Genomic DNA, 22,802 nt, shown 5'->3' with positions numbered 1-22,802 from the left:
TGACTTGCCCAAAGTCACACAGCTGACAATTGGCAGAGCTGGGATTTGAACCCATGACCTCTGACTCCAAATCCCGTGCTCTTCCCACTGAGCCACGCTGCTTCTCTATCTGCTCCATCTCCCTGTAAATCAATCACTGGTATTTATTAAGCACTTATTGCATGCAGAACACTAAACCAAGCACTTGAGAGAGTACAGTACAATGGAGTTGGCAGACCAGTTCCCTGCCCTCAGCAAGCTTACAGTCTAGAGGGGGAGAGAGATATTAAACTAATTTAATGGATATGTACATAAGTGCTGTGGGGCTGAACGTGGGGTGAATAGCAAGGGCTTAGAAGGCACAGATCCAAGTGCATAGGTGATGCAGAAAGGAGTGGGAGAAGAGGAATTGAGGGCTCAGTCAGGGAAGGCTTCTCACAGGAGATGTGATTTTAGGAGGACTTTGAAGGTGGGGTGAGTGATGGTCTGCCAGATATGAAGGAGGAAGGGGTTTCAGGCCAGAGGGAGAATATGGATGAGGAGTTGGCAGTGAGATAGATGAGATCGAGATGCGGTGACTAGAATGGCATCAGAGGGGTGAAGTGTACGGGCTCAGTGGAGTAGGAAAGCTGTGAGGTAAGGTAAGAGAGAGCAGGGCGAGTTAGTGCTTTAAAGATGATGGTACGGAGTTTCTGTCTGATCGGAGGGGTAGACAGACAACCACTGGAGGTTCTTGAGAAATGGGGAAACAGTTTTGTAGAAAAACGATATGGCCAGCAGAGTGAATGTGATTAAATGAATGAATGAAGTGTGGACTGGAGTGGGAAGAGACAGGAGTTAGGGAGGTTCAGCAAGGAGCCTGTTGCAGTAATCAAGGCAGGATAGGATAAGTGCTTGTATTAATGAGATAGCAGTTTGTATGGAGAGGAAAGCACTCAATCTCCTTGCCCCCTCCTACATCACTGCTGCTTTCCTGCAACAACCCAGCCTGCACACTTCACTTCTCTTATGTCAACCTATTCACTGTACCTCAATATTTTACTCTCCCAAGCACTTAGTACAGTACTTTGAACACACTAAGCACTCAATAAATAAGACTGAGTAAATGAATAAATGAATGAATCATCTGTCTTGCCACCATTCTCTTGCCCACATTCTGCCACTGACGTGGAATGCCCTCCCTCTTCATATCTGACAATTACTCTCCCCTCCCTTAACTTCTCTGTGCCTCAGTTACCTCATCTATAAAATGGGGATTAAAACTGTGAGCCCCCCGTGGGACAAGCTGATCACCTTGTAACCTCCCCAGCCCTTAGAACGGTGCTTTGCACATAGTAAGTGCTTAACAACTACCATTATTATTATTATTATTATTATTATTTAAAGCTTTACTGAAGGCATGGCTCCTTCAGGAGGCCTTCCCTAAATCCTCATTTCCTCTTCTCCCACATCCTTCTGCATCACCCTTGCACTTGGATTTGTACTGTTTATTTATCCCTCCCTCGGCCCCACAGAATTATGTAAATACCCGTAATTTATTTATGTATACTAATGTTTGTCTCTCCCACGAGACTGTAAACTTGTTGTGGGCATGGAACGTGTACCAGGTCTGTTATATTTACTCTCACAAGCACTTAGTATAGTGCTGTGCACACAGTAAGTGCTCAATAAATATGATTGATTGATATACAATTGATTGAAAGGGTAGATATTAGTGATATTGTGGAGGTAGAACCGACAGGATTTGATGACAGATTAAACAGATTAAACGTGTGGATTGAATGAAAGAGATGAGTTGAGGATAATGCCAAGGTTGCAGGCTTGTGAGGAAGGGAGGGTGGTGGTGTTGTCTTCAGTGATGAGAAAGCTGGGGAGGACAGAGTTTGGGTGGGAAGACGAGGAGTCCAGTTTTAGATGTGTTCAGTTTGAGGTGTCGGTGGGACATTCGGGTAGGGTGTCCTGAAGGCAGGAGGAAATGTGAGACTGAAGAGAAGGAGAAAGGGTAGGACTAGAGAGGTAGATTTGGGAATCCTCCACTTACAGATGGGAGTGAATGAGTTCTCCGAAGGAGTGGAACCAGTTGGCGAATAGAAGGGCACCTAAAATCTGAAAAAGGGATCCAAGCTGAAGAGGGGGGTGGTCCTCCCTGCTTGGCCGGAGTGGGCTAAAGAGAAGCAGCAGCGCCTCCTCCATCTGCCCAGGCTGGGCATTCAATCATCTCAACGGGAGGACCTGATAGGGGCCCAGGGCAGGGGTAGCCGGAGAGTCCCGTGGGTCCGGCCGGCTGCTCCCACTTTAGAAATCTCCGCTGGCGACTCCGGTGGCCGGGCCGGGCCCGAGCCCCTTAGCCAAAAAAGGAAAGAAGCTGGCTGTCCGTGGGGAGGAATGGGAGGTAGTGTCACTTAGGGGGAGGGGGCCGCACGCACGCACACACACACACACAGACAGCCAAGCACACACAGACAGCCACACAGACACAGACACACACAGACACGCACACACAGACCCACGCCCTCCCAAGGACGGGCTCCTCGCGCTCTCCGGGGACAGTTTACAGTTCCGGGGCCGGGGCCGGAGCCGAAGCCAGCTAACCCCGCCGATGCTCTTTGAGTTTTGCTGAATTTCTTCCGAGAGAGATTAAGGGCGGCGCAGCCCCCGCTCCTGAACAATCCCCTCCCTCCGCCCCAGGGGCCGAAGCTCAAGGAAGACGCTTCTCATTTCCTTAATTAACCAGGCAGTTCGTCAGTAGTGTTACTTATTGGACTCTTTCGAGGATCCAAGTGGCTGTGGCCGCCTAAACCCTCCCCCGCTCCCGGCCTAGAGCGATGACTGATACGGGGGCTGCGGCTGCGGCCCGTCACCTGGGGATGAGTGTGTGTGTGTGTGTGTGTGTGTGTGTGTGTGTGTGTGTGTGTGTGTACGTACACGTTTGGGGACAAACCCGCAGCTTTCCGGGCAAACTCGATTTGGACTCAGGCTGTCTGGCCGGGGCCGGGGGCGGTGGGGCCCCTCGGGGCAGAGGGCGGGAGCAGTTGGGCGGTGAGGCCGGGCCTGGCCCTCTGGCCTCCAGCTCCGCCATGTCCGCCCCAACAGAGCGCGGAGTCCGGGGAGGGTCATTGTGGCCATGGTTGGGGGGGGAAGGGGGGAGGTAACTGTGGCCGTGGGAGGAGGGAAGGGAGGGGAGGGTCATTGTGGCACTGTGGCCGCGGGGGGGGAGGGTCATTGTGGCCACGGGAGGGGGGGAGGGTCACTGTGGCCGCGGGGGGGAGGGTCATTGTGTCCACGGGAGGAAGGAAGGGGGGAGGGTCACTGTGGCCGTGGGAGGAGGGAATGGGGAGGGTCATTGTGGCCGCGGTGGTGGGGGGGTCACTGGGGCCGTGGGAGGAGGGAGGGGAGGGGAGGGTCACTGTGGCCGCGGGGGGGTCACTGTGGCCGTGGGAGGAGGGAAGGGAGGGGAGGGTCACTGTGGCTGCGGTGCGTGTGGGGGGTCACTGTGGCTGCGGGAGGAGGGAAGGGGGGAGGGTCACTGTGGCCGCGGTGGGCGGTGTCACTGTGGCCGTGGGAGGACAGAAGGGGGGGGTCACTGTGGCCGCGGGAAAAAAGTTGCCCCAGGGCCGGGGTGGGGGGAAGGGGGCTCATGGCCCCGCCCCCCCCCCCCCCCCGGGGTCGCAGAGCCCGTCCAAGCTAGCGCCCCTCCCCTCGGCTCGCCCCCGGAGGGCGGGGGTCGGGTCCGGGGGGAAGGGGCGGGAGCGGGGACCCCCTTCGCCGCCCGGGGACGCAGCTGCTCCCCCGACGCCGCCCAGATGCGGGGCAGCTGCGCCCCGCGCCCGCGTCTAACGTCCGGACCGCAGCCAGCGGAGCCCCCCGACACCTCCCCCGGAGACCCCCTGAAGACTCTTCGGGACAGGCCGGCAGGCCCCATCTCACCACTCCCTGCCCCGGCCCGGCCCGACCTCCCGGGGAAGATGCCCTTTTTAGGTCCTCACTCTAGAAGCAGAAAACGGTCTGGGTAACTCGCAGATGGGGAGGAAATGACGGGTAGGGGATGGGGGCCGGCGGGGGCCGGGAAGGGGAGGGGAGCCTGACGGGCAAGGACGTGGGTTCGGCGGGAAGGCTTTCGACCAGAGGAAAAATTAGTCAGGGGGCAGGACGCTTGCCCAAGGACTGGTCAGGGCCTCTGGGAGTAGCCACCTCTGCTGGACAGCTGTTCTGGAGGCTCCGCACCCCATGGGTCAGGGGAGGGAAGCTGGGCTGGATCCATCCCTCACACACACACACACACACACACACACACACACACACACACACACACACACACACACACACACATATCTCTTTCATCACCCAAGAGAGATGGGGGCTTGGAGGAGTGATGGAGGGGGACGGTGAAGTGGGGGTGGGGGAAGAGGAGAAAGGCCTAGAGCAGCAGCAGCCTCATCCTTGCCCGGGTTGGGGAGAGGGTCCAGGCACAAACCCAGCCCTCCTCCCGGACTCTGGTGGGCACCTTCTGTTTATCTGTTTAATTCCTGGTATTCCTCCAGCTCATTCTTCCAGCTCCTTCACCCCAGCCCTTCTCCTTCCACTCCCCCTCCTCTTTCTCCCAGGCATCTACTCTGACCCCATCCATCCCTCAGCCCTCAGCCACCTCCCCCTCAGTCCTTCAGCCAGAGAGATTGGACTGACCACTAGTCACAGAGAGAACATCCTTGTCTCAGACCTGGATGGGGTGGGAAAGAGACCCTGCTGTGGAGCCTCTGACAGCCCATTCCCTGCCCTGCTCCTATATCGATGGTTCCACTGGGGCCCTTCCTTTTCCTTGCCAATGACTCAGCTTCCCCCTCCAGGAAATGGGACCAATTCTCTTTCCTCCCCCACCCAACTGGGCCAGGGGAGATTTATCTGGGTGCAAGAGGGAAAGGGAGAAAAGGGGTGAGAGGGGAGAAGGAATCCAGGCGGATATCAGGATCCCCCTCTCCTAGCCCTGTCTATCACGGGAGATGGCCCCCCACCCCATTTCCTCCCACTAGAGATGCCACTCCACCCACCCCCTTGCTCTTACCTCCTTGGCGCACCAGGCACAGGCGGGGCCCACGGCCAGGCACTGTTGGCAGGAACTCAGCCCCCGTGAGGTGCAGATGTTGGCCCCTGGAACAGGCAGTCAGGTCGAGGTAATGTCAGGGTCAGGGAAGTCAGAGGACCTGCTTTCTGTCCCCAACCCCAAATCGGGGGAAGCTCAGGAGCCTACTGACTCAGTGGGGAGGGCAGCCCAAGGAGAGTGAGCAGAGAGGCTGTGGTGGGAGGGGTGGACTGGGGGCCAGAGGCTCTCCCCCACCCCCATTGGTTTCTTGCCCTCCTGGAAGTCTGGGATGATGGGTGGAGTGCCCAGCCCTCACCCAACAGAGCCACCCTTCCTGAGACACCGGCTTGAGGTGTGGGAGGACAAACTCTGTTAGTACAACAGGAATGAGATCTGGTCTCTTCCCAGCAGGGCAATTCACCAGGTAACGTCTGGACTTCCTACCCTGTCCCCTTCCAGTGTTCCCCCTGCCAGCCACCTTCCCCACTCTCTTGTCCTGCCAGCCACCTTACACCCACCTGGGTCCTGCCAACCTCCCCAGGAGAAGCCCTGTTGGTTCCTGGCACAGTTGTGGCGTTTCTGACTCCCAAGCTGAGGGAAGGCCCACCTGTCTGTCTACACAAAGGAGCTGAATGGAGCCTCCTGCCCCAGGGTCCCTGGGCCCAGTGGCCCACCCCCTCCCCTGGGCTAGACTGGCAGGAGGTGGGGGGGGGGTCTAGCGGACCACCTTTCAAGGGGGCTTGGTTTCTTTGCCCAGTTTTGAAAGCTGCACTGGCACCTTGCCACATGAAGGCCCACCTTACCCTACAGGGTCAGGAGGGAAACCAAGACAAAGTTCAGGATCCCCAGATCCAATCCCGGGCTCTCCACCACGATGGAGAGAAGTGACCTCTAATTGCAGCCACGCCAGCCTGGGTGTTCTGTGCTCCCAGCGGAGCAATATCTACCAGTCAATCAGAATCACCCACCAGGCAAGACCCGGACCCAGGGTCAGAACCCAGGTCTCCTGACTCCCAGTCCCATGCTCTTTCCACTTGGCCATACTGCACCAGATCAGCAATGACCCATTGGCTAGCTCGGTGGGGGGGGGGTGGGGGGGGCTCAGTCCCAGGGGCAACTTCAAGAGACCAGGAATGGCCTGCCCATAAATGAAGCATCCCTCCTGCCACAGGCCCACCAGGGCCCCTCTGTGCTTTTAGTTCCTTGGCCCCCGCTGCCCAGCAGACAGTCCTAGACCCCGAATGTTCTCCTCAAAGGTTATCAGGTTTGGGAAGATGGGAAATAGTGATAGTATTTATCAAGTGCTTCTTCTGTACCAAGCACAGTTCCCTTTTTTATATATATAATAGTATTTAAGCACTTACTATGTGCCAAGCACTGTTCAAAGCACTGGAGTGGATGCAAGGCAATCAAGTTGTCCCACGTGGGGCTCACAGTCTTAATCCCCATTTTACAGCTGTGGTAACTGAGGCACAGAAAAGTTAAGTGACTTGCCCAAAGTCACACAGCTGACAAGTGGAGGAGCTGGGATTAGAACCCATGACCTCTGACTCCCTAGCCCATGGTCTTTCCACTAAGCCACGCTGCTTTTTTCTTCCCCCCTCCCAGCTCCACAGCACTTATATACATATCTGTCATTTATTAAGTTCTATTAATGTCTATCTCCCCTCCTCTAGACTGTAAGCTCGTTGTGGGCAGGGAATGTGTCTGTTTATTGTTGTATTGTACTCTCCGAAGAGTTTAGTACAGTGCTCTGCACACAGTAAACACTCAATAAATACAATTGAGTGAATGAATGAATGAATGAATGAATGAATGAATGACAGGAAAACCGGAGTGGACACAGTCCTTATCCAACATTGGGACTCTTGCTCTATGGGGCGGGGGGGCGGGGGGCGAGAGAATAGGTGTTTCAACCCTATTTTACAGATGAGGAAACCAAGGCTCAGAGAGGTTAAGTGACTTGCCCAACGTCACACTTCAGGCCAATGGCAGAGCTGGGTCGACTCCCAGACCTGTTCTCTTTCCACTAGACCACACTACCTTCTCACTCTATGAGGTCTGTCTCTGCTCTGCACTGTCCCTTGGATATTTTAGCTGGATTTCCCCACCAAAACTAGCCCTGGGATCAGCAGGGAGTCCTGGCAAGAAGTCCAGGCAGTAAAGCCGAGATTGAAATAGGCAGTCGCATAGCACTGCAGTCATATTAACTGTAACTGTAAATGGCCATATTACCGACTCCTGGGCTGTAGCTTGGAAATTTATTGTGAACGGGGAATGTGTCTACCTACTCTGTTATACTGTACTCTCCCCAAGTGCTTAGTGCAATGCTCTTTACACAGTAAGAGCTCAATATATTTGATTGATTAATTGATTGATTCCTGGCCATTGAGATGTGTGTGTTGGAGGGGGTGGGGTGGGGATGGGGGGACAGTCTGAACCCCCAGATCTTTTTTTTCCATATTACTAAGCCATCTTGAACTTCTGGGATTGATTATTTCCTTCCTAGGGGCCACTCTCAGTAGTTACTGTTTCCAGGGAGAGATGCCTGGGCTTCTCTCCAACTGCCGTCATGACCTCTTCCCCCACCCATTGCTAGTCCTCATTAGACTGTGATGATGGTATTTGTTAAGCGCTTACTATGTGTCAAGCACTGTTCTAAGCTCTGGAATAGATGCAAGCTAATCAGGTTGGACACAGTCCCTGTCCCATATGGAGCTCACAATCTTAATCCCCATTTTGCAGATGAGGGAACTGAAGCCCAGAGAAGTGAAATGACTTGCCCAAGGTCACATGGCAGATGAGTGACAAAATCGGGATTAAAACCCAGATCCTTCAGACGTCCAGGCCCGTGCTCTAACCATTAGCCATGCTAGTTCCCCATTCATCCAGTTCAGAGCCCTACATAATAATAATAATAATAATAATAATGGTATTTGTTGATGTTGATGATGGTATTTGTTAAGCTCATACTATGTGCCAAGTTCTGTTCTAAGCACTGAAGCACTATGTGCCAAGCACTGTTCTAAGCACTGGGGTAGATATAAGGTAATCAGATTGTCCCATGTGGGGCTTACAGACTTAATCCCCATTTTACAGATGGGGGAACTGAAGCACAGAGAAGTTAAGTGACTTGCCCAAGGTCACACAGCAAACAAGTGGCAGAGCTGGCATTAGAACCCATGGCCTCTGACTTCCAAGCTCGTGCTCTTTCCACTAAGCCATGCATGTAACCAGGCCCTTGTCAGTGCTGCCGCTGCTGCACGGATGATAATAGGAGGCCGAGAAAAGCCTCCTGCCACTCAGGGAAGATCCCACTCAGCCAATCAGTCAGTCAATCACATTCTTTGAGTGCTTACTGTGTGCAGAGCACTATACTAAGAGCTTGGGAGAGTACAGTATTACCAACAGACACATTCCCTGCCCACAATGAGCTTACAGTCCAGAGGGGGAGACAGACATTAATACAAATAAATAAAATTACAGATATGTACACGGGTGCTGTGGGGCTAGGAGGGAGGATGAGTAAAAAGGGAGCAAGTCAAGGTGAGGCAGAAGGGAGTGGCAGAAGAGGAAAGGAGAGTTTAGTCAGGGAAGGCCTCTTGAAGAAGTTATGCCTTCAGTGATTATCTGGCAGATATGAAGAGGAGAGTGTTCCAGATGAGAAGCAGGAGGTGGGCAAGAGGTCAGTGATGAGATAGACAAGATCGAAGAACCGTGACAGGGTTGGCATTAGAGGAACAAAGCCTCTCTCTCTCTCCTGACCCCCAGCTGCTACCAGAACAGAGAGAGTGGCAACGGGGCTGTTTGGTAATTGTTCTTTTTCCCCAAACTTAGGCTGTTCCATTAGCACTGGGGAAATGGCTTACAATTGCCACACTATGTGACTGTCTCAACACAAACCAGGTCTGTGAGGATAAAAGTGCAGGTATTTTGTTGGTTTGTTTTTTATGGCATTTGTTAAACGTTTACTATGGGTCAAACACTGATCTAAGTGCTGAGGCAGAAACAAGATAATTAGGTTGGACACAGTCCCTGTCCCGCATGGGTTTCACAGTCTAAGTAGGAGGGAGAACTGAGGCACAGAGAAGTGAAGTGTCTTGCCCAAGTTCACACAGCGGGCAGACAGGGAGGGAAGGGGGGAGGAGGGGGACCCTACCAAGCCTGGGAGTAGATGATAAACAGAGCCTGTGGGTGGTGAAAGAGCAGGGATTAGAACCCAGGTCCTCTGAACCCAATCCAGTGCTCTTTCCTCTAGACCACACAGATTCTCATTGTCCCAAGGGGTGCAGCCTGGGACCGAACCCCACCTTTCCTCCCCTAGCCCAGCTCTGATCTCCCTCTGAGCTCCCGCAAGGGTTCACCTGAAACTACAGGCACTTCACTTTTACAGGGTTCAAACACCCCCTTCCCAGGTGCTGGCTGCCCTCCCCCACATTGCCCCACCCCAGGGCCCCCCACCCTTTCCTCCCCGCCCCCACCAAAGGCAGCTGCAGGAAAGCCTTTCCAACTTGGGGGTTGGGAGAGAAAATGTGGCCAGGGGGTAGTGTTGGGGGGGGGGCGGGGGGGAGTCTTATCAGTACATCCCCAGGCACCCACTCGCTCCCCGAAATAACTTTCCTACTTGCTGACTCAAAGACTGTGGTCCCTGCGGCCTCCTCCTCCTCCTGCATCCTCCTCCTCCAGCCTCTTCCCTGACTTCTCCTTCCAGGAAAGCTGTGGAGGGGTGTGGGGAGGCAGAAGGGAGGGAAGGAGGGAGGAGGGGGGACCTTCCCAGGCCTGGGAGTAGATGATAAACAGAGCCTGTGGGTGGTGGAGTGGGGGAATCCAGGGCCCCAGACCACCCCCTTTTCCCTCTCCATTCCTGCTCTCCCTGCTCTGTCCTTGACCCAGCCCATGGGGTGGGGAGGCCACTGGGGGAGAAAGCGGGACACTGTGGGTATAGGCACCCCTTCCTCCCTTCCTCCCTAACCCCAACCCCAGCCCCAAGGACTTTATTTAGATCGGGGGTGACCCAGGGTATCAATAAGAATGAATTCATAATAATATTATTAGGTAAACATGACCAAATGGAAAGAATACAGGACTGGGTGTCAAGAGACCAGGGTCCTAGTCAAAGCTCCCCCTCTGGCCTGCTGTGTGCTGGCCTGCTGTGTGCTGGCCTGCTGTGTGGGCCTGGACAAAACACTTAACTTTAAAAAAAAACCCAACATAATGTTTGTTAACCATTTACTATCTGCCAGGAACTGGATTAAGCACTGAGATGGAAAAAACTAATCAGAATGGACACAGTCCATGTTCCACATGGGGCTCACAGTCTTATTCCCCATTTTACAGATGAGGGAATAGAAGCATAAAGAAGTTAAGTGCCCGAGGTCACACAGCAGACAAGTGGCAGAGCCCAGATTAGAACCCAGTTCTTCTGATTCCCAGGCCCATGCTCTATCCATTAGGCACACTGCTTCTTTACTAGGCTACACTGCTTCTCTCTGGGCCTCAGTCATCTCACCTGTAAAATGGAGATAAGGTATCTGTTCTCCGACCTTTCTTTAGTCTGTGAGTGCCACGGGGGACAAGGACTGTGTCCCATCTGATTATCTTGTACCTGGCCCTGCACTTAGAATACTGGAATGTCATAAGCACTTCTAGACTGTGAGCCCACTGTTGGGTAGGGACCGTCTCTATATGTTGCCAACTTGTACTTCCCAAGCGCTTAGTACAGTGCTCTGCACACAGTAAGCGCTCAATAAATATGATTGATTGATTGATCATATCTAACCCAGTGCTTAGAACAGTGTTTGGCACAAAGTAAGTGCTAAACAAATACCACAATTTATTATTGTTGTTATTACACAAAGCTGTTGATGATGTGCATGATCAATCAGTGGTATTTATTGAGCACTATGTGCAGAGCATTGTACTCTGTACTCAGCACTTGGGAGAGTACAATACAACAGAGTTAGCAGACATGTTCCATGCTCACAATGAGCTTAAAGTCTAGAGCTCAGGGTAAAGTGTCAAGAGTCAGACCAGGAAGGTGGCCAGGGGTCAGGTTAGGGTCTGGCAGTTACCAGAAATCCCCCCAATTCCCGGCCACATACTATGCTCTCTCCCACCCTCATGTGGGGTGGGGGTAGGGACCACTGCTGAACTGAGGCTGACCTGGTCCCTGCTGACCCCTTTGGGGGAAGAGTGACCACTCCAGCCAGAAGAAGGTTTCCAGCAGGTCAGAGGCCCCAGGGTTGAATCCACACACTGCATCAGGGAAACTCCTTGAGGGCAGAAATCGTTTCTACCATAATAATAATAATAATAATTTTGGTATTTGTTAAGCGCTTACTATGTGCAAAGCACTGTTCTAAGCGTTGGGGAGGATACAAGGTGATCAGGTTGTCCCCCGTGGGGCTCACAGTCTTCACCCCCATTTTACAGATGAGGTAACTGAGGCCCAGAGAAGTGAAGTGACTTGCCCAAAGTCACACAGCTGACAATGGGCAGGGCCAGGATTTGAACCCATGCCCTCTGACTCCAAAGTCCGGGCTCTTTTCCACTGAGCCACACTGCTTCTCTCATTGGTACGCTGCCAAGCACTTAGAACAGTGCTCTGCACATAGCAGACTGTAAGCTCCAGGAAGGCAAGGACTTATCTACTAACCCTACAACATTCTTCCAAGCACCTAGTACAGTGATCTCGCACCAGCAGGTGAATACTAGCATGATTGTTTGGCAGCCACACAGGATGGCTCACATAGTCTCCCACCTATGTGTCTGCCCACAGGGAAGCTGCCAGCACCCTCCAGGAGGCTGAGGACAGTTAGGACAGAGTCTTGCCCTGGCCCAAAATGGAGCTGGGACCCAGCAGCTAGGCCCTTCCTGGGTGTCTTTGGAGAGGTTCTGGCTCTCCCCACAGGGGACCTGTCGTGGACAGGTCCTGGGCTGGATCGGGCCTGTTCTGGCCTGGGGTTCCCCAGGCTTTTCGGACTGTCCTGACCCTGTGGCATCTGACCCTTCCTGCACCAGGACACCCAGCAAGTGAGCTCAGGGTGCCAGGGAGGAGGTCAGCAACCTTGACCCCCAACAGTCCCATACTGATGGGGGTCAAATGTATTGACCATCGGGATTGGCTGGGGTTTCCTGCAGCCAGACACCACCGGCCCCTGATCTGTCCATTCTGCTGTGTCTCTGCCTGCCCCCGGCTGGTAGGACTTCTCTAGATGGTCAGTTGTCCCCCAAACTACCTCGAGGGCACCACAGGGCCCTCAGTGGCCAGGTACACCCTTCACCCTGGGTGGGTCAGCTGATGGAACAGTCAGGACCCTGAGCCCATCTATACCAGCAATCCCCCAAGAAAAGTCCTGTGGGAGTTGAGGATTACTGATCTGGCAGCAGAAGGCAGTGAGGTCTAGTGGAAATAACACAGGACTGGCAGCTGGGAGACATGGGTCTAGTCCCGGCCCTGCCAAGTACCTGCTGTGAGACCTTGAGTAAGTCACATGCCTTCTCTGTGCCTCAGTTTCTACATCTGTAAAATGGGGATAATAATAATAATGGCATTTATTAAGCGATTACTATGTGCAAAGCACTGTTCGAAGCACTGAGGAGGTTACTGATCAGGATGTCCCACTGGGGGCTCACAGTCTTAATCCCCATTTTACAGATGAGGTAACTGAGGCACAGAGAAGTTAAATGACTTGCCCAAAGTCACACAGCTGACAATCGGTGGAGCCGGGATTTGAACCCATGACCTCTGACTCCAAAGCCCGTGCTCTTACATGCTCTCCCTCTCTCTTAGTCTGGGAGGGCATCAGTGACTGTCCAATCTCACAGCAACCATAGACATACCCAGCACCCCCAGACATCCCCAGACATTCATCGCACCCATAGACACACCCAGCACTGACACACACACCCTCCAGCACCCACAGATGTACCCAGCACCCACAGACACTCACAGCACCCCTAGACAGACCAAGCACCCAAAGCACATACAGAAGCTCACAGCAGTCACAGACACACTCAGCACCCACTGACATCCATACATGTCCATAGACACCCACGGGTGCCCACAGCACCCACAGAATCATCAAGGACTCCAAGGCCTTGGAGCCATAACTGTGCCCTGACCTTGTCTGGCACTCTCTCCCTCCACACTGAGAGCCACACCCTGCCAATACAAGCCCAGAATTGATAAATGGCCCAAACTAGTTCGGATGTCCTTACCAATAGCCCCCTGAACAGATGCCCCTACCCAGATCCTCCCCACAGATACCCCTATCCAGAACAACCCTCATAGACTCCCCCTACCCCTAGCCCCCCCAACCCCACCTCTGATGCACTATGGTGAGAACTGGGTCAGCCCCTGGGGTGGGCATGGGGGCAGGCACAGAAGGACACTGAGCTGGGCCCTGGGGTGGACAGTGGGGAGGGTGCTAGGGTGGGGTAGGGGTGTAGGGGGAGCAGCTAACTCCTGGGAAGCCATGAGCTTGGTAAAATGGAAAAAAAAAAGGTCCCAGAAACCAAGTTAGAATCAAGTCAGGACCGCTGCGAAGGATGACACTAAGGGGCAGGAACCCGAGGGCCTGGGAAAGTCTGATGAGGCAGGGCAGGGTGCCTGTCTACCCTCCCGGTCGCACTGTAGTCCCCCAGAAGGGGCAGCGTGGCTGTTGATGCCTGTCTACTTGTTTTGTTTTGTCTGTCTCCCCCCATCTAGACTGTGAGCCCATTGTTGGGGAGAGATTGTCTCTTGCCGAATTGTACTTTCCAAGCGCTTAGTACAGTGCTCTGCACACAGTAAGCGCTCAATAAATACGAATGAATGCATAAATGAATGAATAAATGAATGAATGAATGAATGAGGCGTCTTTGATCCAGAGACAGGGGGCCTCACTGACCCCAGACCCAGCAAAGCCAACTTGTGGAGGTGAGGGGTGGGGGGGGCGGAGGCGCGGTGACTGCTGAACCTCCTGGTGCCCAGGTCTATCCTGGACAGGGCCCGCTACAGGGCCGGGGAGAGAAGCGGACACAGAGCTCTTAATGGGGGGGAGGGAGGGCAGGGGGTTAGAAGCGGGAACAGAGTACCCTAACGGTGGGCGGGGGGGGGGGGAGAGAGAGGGAGAGCTAGAAGCGGGGCAGAGCGTCCTACTCTTTTATGAATCGACGCTTTATCGTGGCAGGAGAGCTTGAGTATGCCGATGAAGCCTGGAGCTACGTCACACAGGGCTACCCACAACGGAAAGGTCTAAGCCGAAGCGTCAAGCAAAGTGGATAATAATAATAATAATAATAATGGCATTTGTTAAGCGCTTACTATGTGCAAAGCACTGTTTTAAGCGCTTGGGGGGATACAAGGTGATTAGGTTGTCCCACGTAGGGCTCACAGTCTTAATCCCCATTTTCCAGATGAGATTACTGAGGCCCAGAGAAGTTAAGTAACTTGCCCAAAGTTACACAGCTGACAAGCGGTGGAGACGGGATTAGAACCCATGACCTCTGACTCCCAAGCCCGTACTCTTTCCACTGAGCCACACTGCTTCTCTTCGATTTGCCTGGGCTGGGCAACAGCGGCAGGGGGAAGAGTCAAAGGCGGATGGATGATCAAATGATCAAAATGTTGATCAAAGACAGCGTCAGAGACTCAACCCGAAAATTACAGGCCCCTAGTCTCCCCCGCTTAGACCGTACGCTCGCTGTGGGCAGGGAATGGTTCTGTTACAGCCTGCTCTCCCAAGCGCTTAATTCAGTGCTCTGCAGACAGTAAGCACTCAATAAATACGGTTGACTGACTGACTCAAGTTTCTGACTCAAGTTTTTACCCCGCGGAAGAAGGCAAGAGTAAGCCACTTCCGTAACTTTACCCAGAAAAATCTACGGATTCACACACCAGAACACCTTATGTCGGAAAACGGGACGTTCTGAAGAGGGTATGTCCATGGAGTCGCTATGGGTCGGAAGATTTGAAGAAGAGAGCGTCCTAACGGGTCGGGGTGGTGGGGGGGGGGTGTTAGAAGAGGGGACAGAACGCCTTAACGGGGGGCTGGAGGGAGTTAGAAACGGAGAAAGAGCGCTCTAACGGACGAAGAGGTGTTAGAAGCGGGGACAGAGCGCCCTAACAGGGAGGCGAAAGGGCGTGGGGTATTGAGGGTGGAGATGGGGTGGCTTGGTTGGGTCCTGTCCTGGGTGGGGGAGCTGCCTGGGGGCTCCGGGAGAGGAAGAAGAAGAGGGGAGGGAGACGGACTGGGAGAGGGCTGGAAACGGGATGGAAGTGGGCTGGGAGCGGGCTGGAAGAGGGATGGAAGCGGGTTGGGAGCGGGCTGGGAGCGGGACGGGAGTGGGATGGAAGCGCTCTGGGAGAGGGGTGGAAGCGGGCTAGGAAGGGGCTGGGAGTGAGATGGAAGCGGTCTGGGAGAGGGATGGAAGCGGGTTGGGAGCGGGCTGGAGCAGTCTGGGAGCGGGCTGGGGGCGGGCTGGGAGCGGGCTGGACTGCAGGTTCCCCAGCTCGGCTCTATCTTCTCTGATCTGGGCGACTCCGAAGGAGCTGGGCCGGCCCAGCCACTGTCACTGCCAGGACCTCCGGCTCCACCCCAGCCCAGCGTCCAGACACCTCCAACTCAGCCGAGGGTCCAGCCCCGGCCCAGCCCGGCCCCATCCCAGCCGAGGGTCCAGTCCGGCCCCGACCCAAGCCCTTCCCGGGTCTCATGGCGCGGACTCGGCCGCTGTCACTCACTCACTCACTCACTCACTCACTCACTCATCAATCAATCGTATTTATTGAGCGCTTACTGTGTGCAGAGCACTGTACTAAGCGCTTGGGAAGTACAAATTGGCAACATGTAGAGACAGTCCCTACCCACACACAGTCTAAAAGGGGAGACAGAGAACAAAACCAAACATACTAACAAAATAAAATAAATAGAATAGATATGTACAAGTAAAATAACTAAATAAATTAATAGAGTAATAAATATGTACAAACATATCACTTACCCTCGAGGCCGGCGACGGCCAACGCCAGCAGGGCCGCCCAGAATGACAGGGGGCGCGGCGGTTCCCGCATCCTCGCTTGTTCTGCTCGGGGCCCGGTTCGGCTCGGCTCGGCTCGGCTCGGCCCGGTTCGGCTCGGCTCGGCTAGGCTCGTCTCGGCCCGGCTCCGCCCTGCCCTGCCCGGTCCGGCCCGACCCGGCTTGGCTTGTCCGGACTCGGAGCCCGGCTCCTCCCGGTCCGGCCCGGCCCGGCCCGGCCCGGCTCGACTGGTCTTGGTCCGGTTGGGTTGGTCCCGACCGGGCCCTGCTGTCCGGAGCAGCAGCAGCAGCAGCAACAGCAGGAGGGAGCCGAGCCCCCCGCGAGCCACTTTTTCAGCTCTGCCCATGGGGTGGGGCGGGAGGGGGAGTCACGGGGCCGGGGCGGGGAGGAGCCGGCTCCCCTGGGTCCGGAGCTCGGGCCTACCCAGCTCTTCCTCCCCCCACACCCCACCTCTTCTTCCCTTCTCCGCCTCCTCTCCTTCTCCTTCTCACTTCTCCTGCTCTCCTCCTCCCCCTGCATCCCTCCCTCTTTTCCCCTCCTCTTCTTCTCCTCCTCCCTGTTCCTCCTTCTTTCTTCCTCCCATCCTCCCCCTGTACCCTACTTCTTATTGCCTACCTCCTATTCTCCTCCTCCCGCTGATCCTTCCCCTCTCCTCTTCTTCCCCTCCTCCCTTGCCTCCTTTTCTTCCTCCCCTCTTCCTCCACTTCCCTTTCTACTCCTTTCCTCCCCCTGGCCCCCCTTCTGCCCCCTATTCGCCTTCTTTTCTTCCTCATCCTTCCTTCCCACTTCCCCCCACTTCTCTCATCTCCCATCTTCCATTCTCCCACCTTTCTCCCATCCCCTCTTAACTTAATGTCCTTCTCCCCCTTTCTACCTTCATCTCTTGTCTCCTCTTTCTCCTTCTTCCCCTCTATCTCTCTCTCTCATCATTTGTCATTGTCTCTCTGAATGGCTCTGAGTATCTGTCTGCCTCATCTCCTCCACCAAAAGGTCTTTCCAAACTAAGCAGCCCTCATTCGCTTGTCTAAACCCTTCCTTCTGCATGGCCTATACACTTGGATCTGGACAGGTCCTGTGTCCACCCCGATTTGCTTCTATCCACTAGAATGCTTAATTCAGTGCCTGGCATACAGTAAGCTCTTAACAAATACCAGAAATATAAATTATTATTAGTATAATTATCCCTCTCCTCAGCCTCATAGCACTTATCATTATCATCATCAATAATATTTACTGAATGCTTACTGTGTGCAGAGCACTGTACTAGACTTTTGGGAGAGTACAACAGAGTTGTTAGACATGTTCCCTACCTACAGTGAGCTTATATCCATATCCCACTGTAATTTACCTCTCTCTCTCCCCTTCTAGACCGTAAATTGGTCGTGGGCAGGGAATGTGCCTGCCAACTCTTGTTGTATTGTACTCGCCCAAGCTCTTAGTATAGTGCTCTGTGCACAGTAAGTAATCTGAAAATGCCATTTTCTGATTGATGGCCCCTCTTTCCTTCTCAAACCCTTGTAGACACAGGGCTGGGCCGGCACACAAGGTATCTTGGGGGCGGGGTGGGGCGGGGCAGGATGGGGTTGACCCTACTCAGCAACGAGGGGCTCCCTCTGCCTCCGGGCCCAGCTAAGCCAGGTGGAGAGCAGCGGGGACAGAGAAGACCACTTGAGGTGTTGAGGTGCAAAGGAGGGCTTCAGTCAGTAGCAGGAGGCCCAAATAAGGCAGTAGCCTGGAGCGTAAGGGCACGAGGGCACCAGGGTGCAGGCCAGGTTGACCAAATTATTGGACACTCAGAGGTGGGGCCACGATGTGCTCATGATGTCACAGCACCCGGGGTCCTGGCAGAGCCGTGTGTCTCAGTCCATGTGCTTGCCATCTGTGAGGCGCTGACCACCTTGCCAACCCCACCCCTTTGAGTTATCCTGGAGCCCGAGTAGAGCCCATTTGGGTGGAACTCAATGGGGCCTGTTGGGGCCCAGATGGACCCCAGATGGACCCCAGATAAAAATAATAATGACAATAATTGTATTGACCAAGCCAGTCAGTCATGTGCCAGGCACTGTACTAAACCCTGGGGTAGATATGAGTAAATTGGGTTGGACACAATCCCTGTCCCTGATGGGGCTCACAGTCTTAATCCCCATTTTACAGATGAGGTAACTGAGAAGTTAAGTGATTTGCCCAAGGTTACACAGCACACAAGTGGTAGAGCTGGGATTAGAACCCAGGTCCTCTGACTCCCAGGTCTGTTGCTCTATCCACTAGGACATGCTGCTAAGTGTGTGAGAGGGATGCACCCAAATCAGCCCCCCAGCTCAAACCCAGCCCAGAAGCATCGCTTGGCATCCTCCTCCTCACCAACATCTTCCTCCTCCAGCCAACAGTGAGCAAGAGATGGAGCTGCCGTTTTGGTGCCATTCCTCCTTCCTTTCCAGCTCCACAGGGTGAGGCCGGCTAGCTACAGCTGTCCACTCTCAACCATAAGCTATGAGGTAGAGCTAATGCCATCACCCTCTCAATGCCAAGCCACAAAGTGGACATCTAGGGCCAATCCTCAGCCATCCCTTCACCAAGTGTCCCTCGCAGTTTGGCTGAAATCCCAATTTACATCCTGCTAACTGATTCCCCCCCGCCCCCCAATTCCTTCACCATCGTTGAGAAGGGCAGCATTGGGACCATCTTTGAGAGAAGTCACGGGGTGACCGTCTTTGAGGAGGCTAGGCAGACGCCTTCTTCTGAAGGCTATGCATGGCTCTCCTTACCTCATAGCACCCTGAGGTGACACCTGATTTCGCTTACCATCTGAAGACAGCCCTGGGGGAGGGGGCAGACTGTGCCTAAGGTGGGAGTGAATTGAGGAAAGATTCTTGAAGAAGAGGCAGTACTGAGTAGCACGGGAGCCGGCTTCTCGGGAGTGATGGGGGACGGAGGGAAGCCGTGATCCATCCTGGTTTCCAGCCTCAGGGAGGGGGGAGCTATTGATTTCTTGCCCACAACAATGGGCTGGATGCTCAACCTCACTTGTCTCAGCTCTCCAGGCTGACCTGAGGAGACCTGAGAGGGGCCCAAAATGATTCTGGCACCACACTGAAAGAGGTCTTTATCACCCATCCCTTCTCTGCCCCTGCTGCCTGCCCATTGTCCTAAGCCCCATCCTGCTGCCCTCTCTTCCCCAGAAGTCCCCCTCTCCCCCCTACCCCGCCCTTTGGGCCTCCAATGCAAAGTTGGAGCTGATGTTGATCATCAGTGTAGGATGATGGCTAGAAGAGTTTCACATTTTTGAGCAACCTCAGCCACAGCTCCAGCTCCTTCCCGCTTCTTCTCCTCCAGTCTCATGACAGACAGGGAGTAATGAGACCCTGGTTCAACACCCTTGAGTCCCAGCAAAATGCAAGGGGCTAATTTGATGAGGGAAGGGGAAAAGGGGAAGAGGGAGTTGCTACATGGACGTTCTTTGTCCTCCAAGGTGCACTAAACTTCCCAGGACTGCCCGGTCCCACTGGGAAACGTTCCAGGGAGAACATCTGTGGTGAAAAGGTTTTCCTGGGTTACAGAAGACCAAACAGAGGTCTGCCTGAGTGTCCCTTGTTCAAGCCACAAAATGTTTGTGGCCCCAAGGTTTGGATATCCCTGCCCCGAGCCCCCAGACCTGACGTCCCTTACCCTCTCCAGAGAGGAGAATTGAGCTCAGTGAAAGGCTCCTTCTTCAGCCTTCTCTTCTCAGACTTGCTTACTTCCAGCACCTTGTCTCTCCCCCGTCCCCAGTCTCTAGGCCCTCCTCTTCTTTGCTCAGGGTTCTGACAAAGGGGCTCCCTCGGAGGTTCTGGTTGGGAGAGGATTGCCTGGCCCCCGTGTGCTCTGGGAGAGGAAAGCTCAGTGGGACCCTGGCCCAAGAGTCCCCAGGGCAACCCAAAAATTCACTAGGGATCAGATTCCACTGCCTGAGAAGAGATACTGACCCCCACATCCACAAAGGACCACAGGAGATGAATTTGGAGAGGAATTCCAGCAGAAGAGAAGTCAGTTAGACCCAAAGAAGAACTCCCTGACTCTTATGGTGATTAAGGCTTGGAAGAGGCAAACGAGGGAGAGTGTAGGGTCCCCAAAGGGCAGATTTTTGTTGTAAAAAAGGGGAACCCTCTCCCCCCAACTCTCTCAGCTGGTTTAAACAGCATGGTGTAGTGGGTAGAGCCCAGACCTGGAAGTCAGAAAGACATGGGTTCTAATCCTGCTCCCCCACTTCTCTGCTGTGTGACCTCAGGCAAGTCACTTCACTTCTTTGTGCCTCGGTTACCTCATCTGTAAAATGGGGATTAAGACTGTGAGCCCCATGTGGGACAGGGATTGTGTCCAACCTGATTAGCGTGGATCAACCCCACAGCTTAGAACAGTACTTGACACATAGTAAGCGCTTAACAAAATAGTATTATTACTATTATTATTGTCTAAGCTTCCTTGCCCAGAGGCAGGGGACTGCACTAGTGACCCTTGGAGGTGTTTTCCAGTTCTCAGGGCCCCTGGCAAGCAGGGAGGCAGGCTGGGACCACGAGGGCAGGCACCCTGACATGACTCCAACTTTCCCTGGAGCATGAAGCCTGCTGACTGGCTGTGAGACTGGATGCCGCTGCTACTGCTGCTCTACCCACTGCCGTGTTCTCCAACTCTTTCCAGGGGCTGAAGCCGCAGCCCCAGCTGACTCAGACCTGTAGGGGGAAGAGAGAAGGTTCAAGGGGACCGGGGCCTCTGATGGAAATTGTCCCAGTCACTATTTTGAGAAAAGTCCCCAATAAGTGGCCGGGAGGACCAGGGCTCCTGACTAGGACAGAAGGTCGGGCGGACAGATGGGTGGATCCAAGACAGCAGAGTCCTTCCTCACTCTGCACCTTAAACCAGAAGACCGGGCCAGGTTGCCTCTGGTTCAGGCTAGTGGCCATCTGCTTTCCCCATGGCAGCTGCAGAATGCTTGGAGGATAATCTAGGAGTGGCTGTCCTCTGGAGACTGCGCCCCTGGCTAGGGATGGACCAGCCAGCATCCTTAACTTGCCCTCTAGAAATCCCCAATGGATCGCTTGCCCACAAACTGACCCAAACTCCCTTGGGCCCACTAAAGTTTTCATTCTGCCTGATTCTGGTGGGAATCAACAGGGTAGATTTCCCCTACTAGGTGGGGAAGTGTTTCCTTGCATTTGTTTGGAACCTGCCACCCTTGAAGCTCCAGCGACTTCCCCTCCAGGGACTATTAAGGGACTATTATTAAGGGACTATTATTAAGGGACTATTATTCCCTTGTATCCTCCCCAGTGCTTAGAACAGTGCTTTGCACATAGTAAGCGCTTAATAAATGCCATTATTATTATTATTATTATTAAGCGTGTTAGGGATTTGGGTTCGTCCCGTACATTTTTTTCCCAAGGTATTTATTAAGCACTTACTATGTGCCAGACACTGTTCTAAGTGCTGGGTGGGATACAAAGCAATCAGTTTGGACACAGTCCATGTCCCACATGGGGCTCACAGTCTTAATCCCCACTTTACAGGTGAAGTAACTGAGGGACACGCCCCCCGTGCAGAATCACACCTGGAGAGTTTCCTGTACTCAAACAGTCTCTGCTACAGGAGGGAAAGTCTGACAGAGGTATACACCTTCCATTCCTAGCTTGGGCAGTAGCTGATGAGTGGAAGGCAATCTGCTATAAGTCAAAACTCACCTATGCTGGGCAGTGGCGGCATGGGAGAGAGCTGAGGGCAGAGACTCAAGTTTACTGTGTGGAAGAAGGCAATGGCAAACCACTTCCATATTTTTACCAAGAAAATTTTATGGATACACTACCAGAACGATTGCAGATGGGGCATTCTGGGAGAGGTGTCCATGGAGTTGCTATGGGTCGGAAACAACTCGACAGCATAAGACAAGACAACTGAGGGACAAAGAAGTTAAGTGACTTGCCCAGAGTCACAAAGCAGACAAGTGGGACAAGTGGGGGAGCCAGGATTAGAACTCAAATCCTTCTGACTTCCAGTCCCGTGCTGTATTCACTAAGTCAAGCTGCTTCTCAGCATCCATGCCTTTTGTGACTTGGAAAATTGCAATCCCGCCCCTTCTCAGTCAGAGCCTGTCCAGTCAGCCTCTCATCTCTCCCTCACCTGTACTCAGGCTAGAGATTGTCTTGCTGGAGGGGCCCGGGGTTGGTGGGAGGGTGGGAGGGGAGGAGGGTCAGGGATTGGGCTGAATGTGTCAGCTCCTCCCTTTCCTTCCTTTTCCCTCCCTTTCCCTCCCCCTACCTCTGGGAGTCACTAGCTGTGTCTACACGGCCCAGGGGCTACCTGACCAAATATAAAGTCAAGAACCAGGTCATTTCCTTCATTCCTACCAGCGGACTCACTGCACTTCAATTTTGTCTATCTTGCCTCCGACCTCTCGCCCACATCCTCCCGCTGGCCTGGAATGCCCTCCCTCTTCTTAGCCATCAGACAATTACTCTCCCCTGCTTCAGAGCCTTACTAAAGGCACATCTCCTCCAAGAGACCTCCCCTGACTAAGCCCACTTTTCCTTTTCTTCCATTCCCTTCTGCATTGCCCTGACTTGCTCCTTTTGTTCATTCCCCCCTCCCAGCACCACAGCACTTATGTCCATAGCTGTAATTTATTTATTTATGTTAATGTCTGTCTCCCCCTCTAGACTGTAAACTCACTGTGGGCAGGGAATATGTCTGTTATATTGTT

The 22,802-nt window shown here is 53.8% G+C and overlaps 1 protein-coding gene across 3 annotated transcripts in view; it reads right to left on the bottom strand.

The window, feature by feature from the left end:
• Positions 1-16,119, bottom strand: part of ITGB3 (integrin subunit beta 3) — a 46,087-nt gene extending 29,968 nt beyond the window's left edge. The window contains exons 1-2 of one of the 3 annotated variants that reach the window (XM_038754677.1): positions 16,040-16,119; positions 5,039-5,124 (exon numbers count right to left, since the gene is read on the bottom strand). In XM_038754677.1, the coding sequence (XP_038610605.1) occupies positions 5,039-5,124; positions 16,040-16,109 (156 nt within the window). In that variant the 5' untranslated portion in view covers positions 16,110-16,119. Of the gene's footprint in view, positions 1-2,020; positions 2,050-5,038; positions 5,125-16,039 lie in introns of those variants that run through there. The other 2 variants (XM_038754678.1, XM_038754679.1) reach the window with 2 other exon arrangements.
• Between the last annotated feature and the right edge of the window lie 6,683 nt (positions 16,120-22,802).

This window comes from Tachyglossus aculeatus, chromosome 11 (assembly GCF_015852505.1).
Source record: "Tachyglossus aculeatus isolate mTacAcu1 chromosome 11, mTacAcu1.pri, whole genome shotgun sequence".
Classification (NCBI taxonomy): domain Eukaryota; kingdom Metazoa; phylum Chordata; class Mammalia; order Monotremata; family Tachyglossidae; genus Tachyglossus; species Tachyglossus aculeatus.
This window is presented reverse-complemented; position numbering and strand designations above follow the sequence as displayed.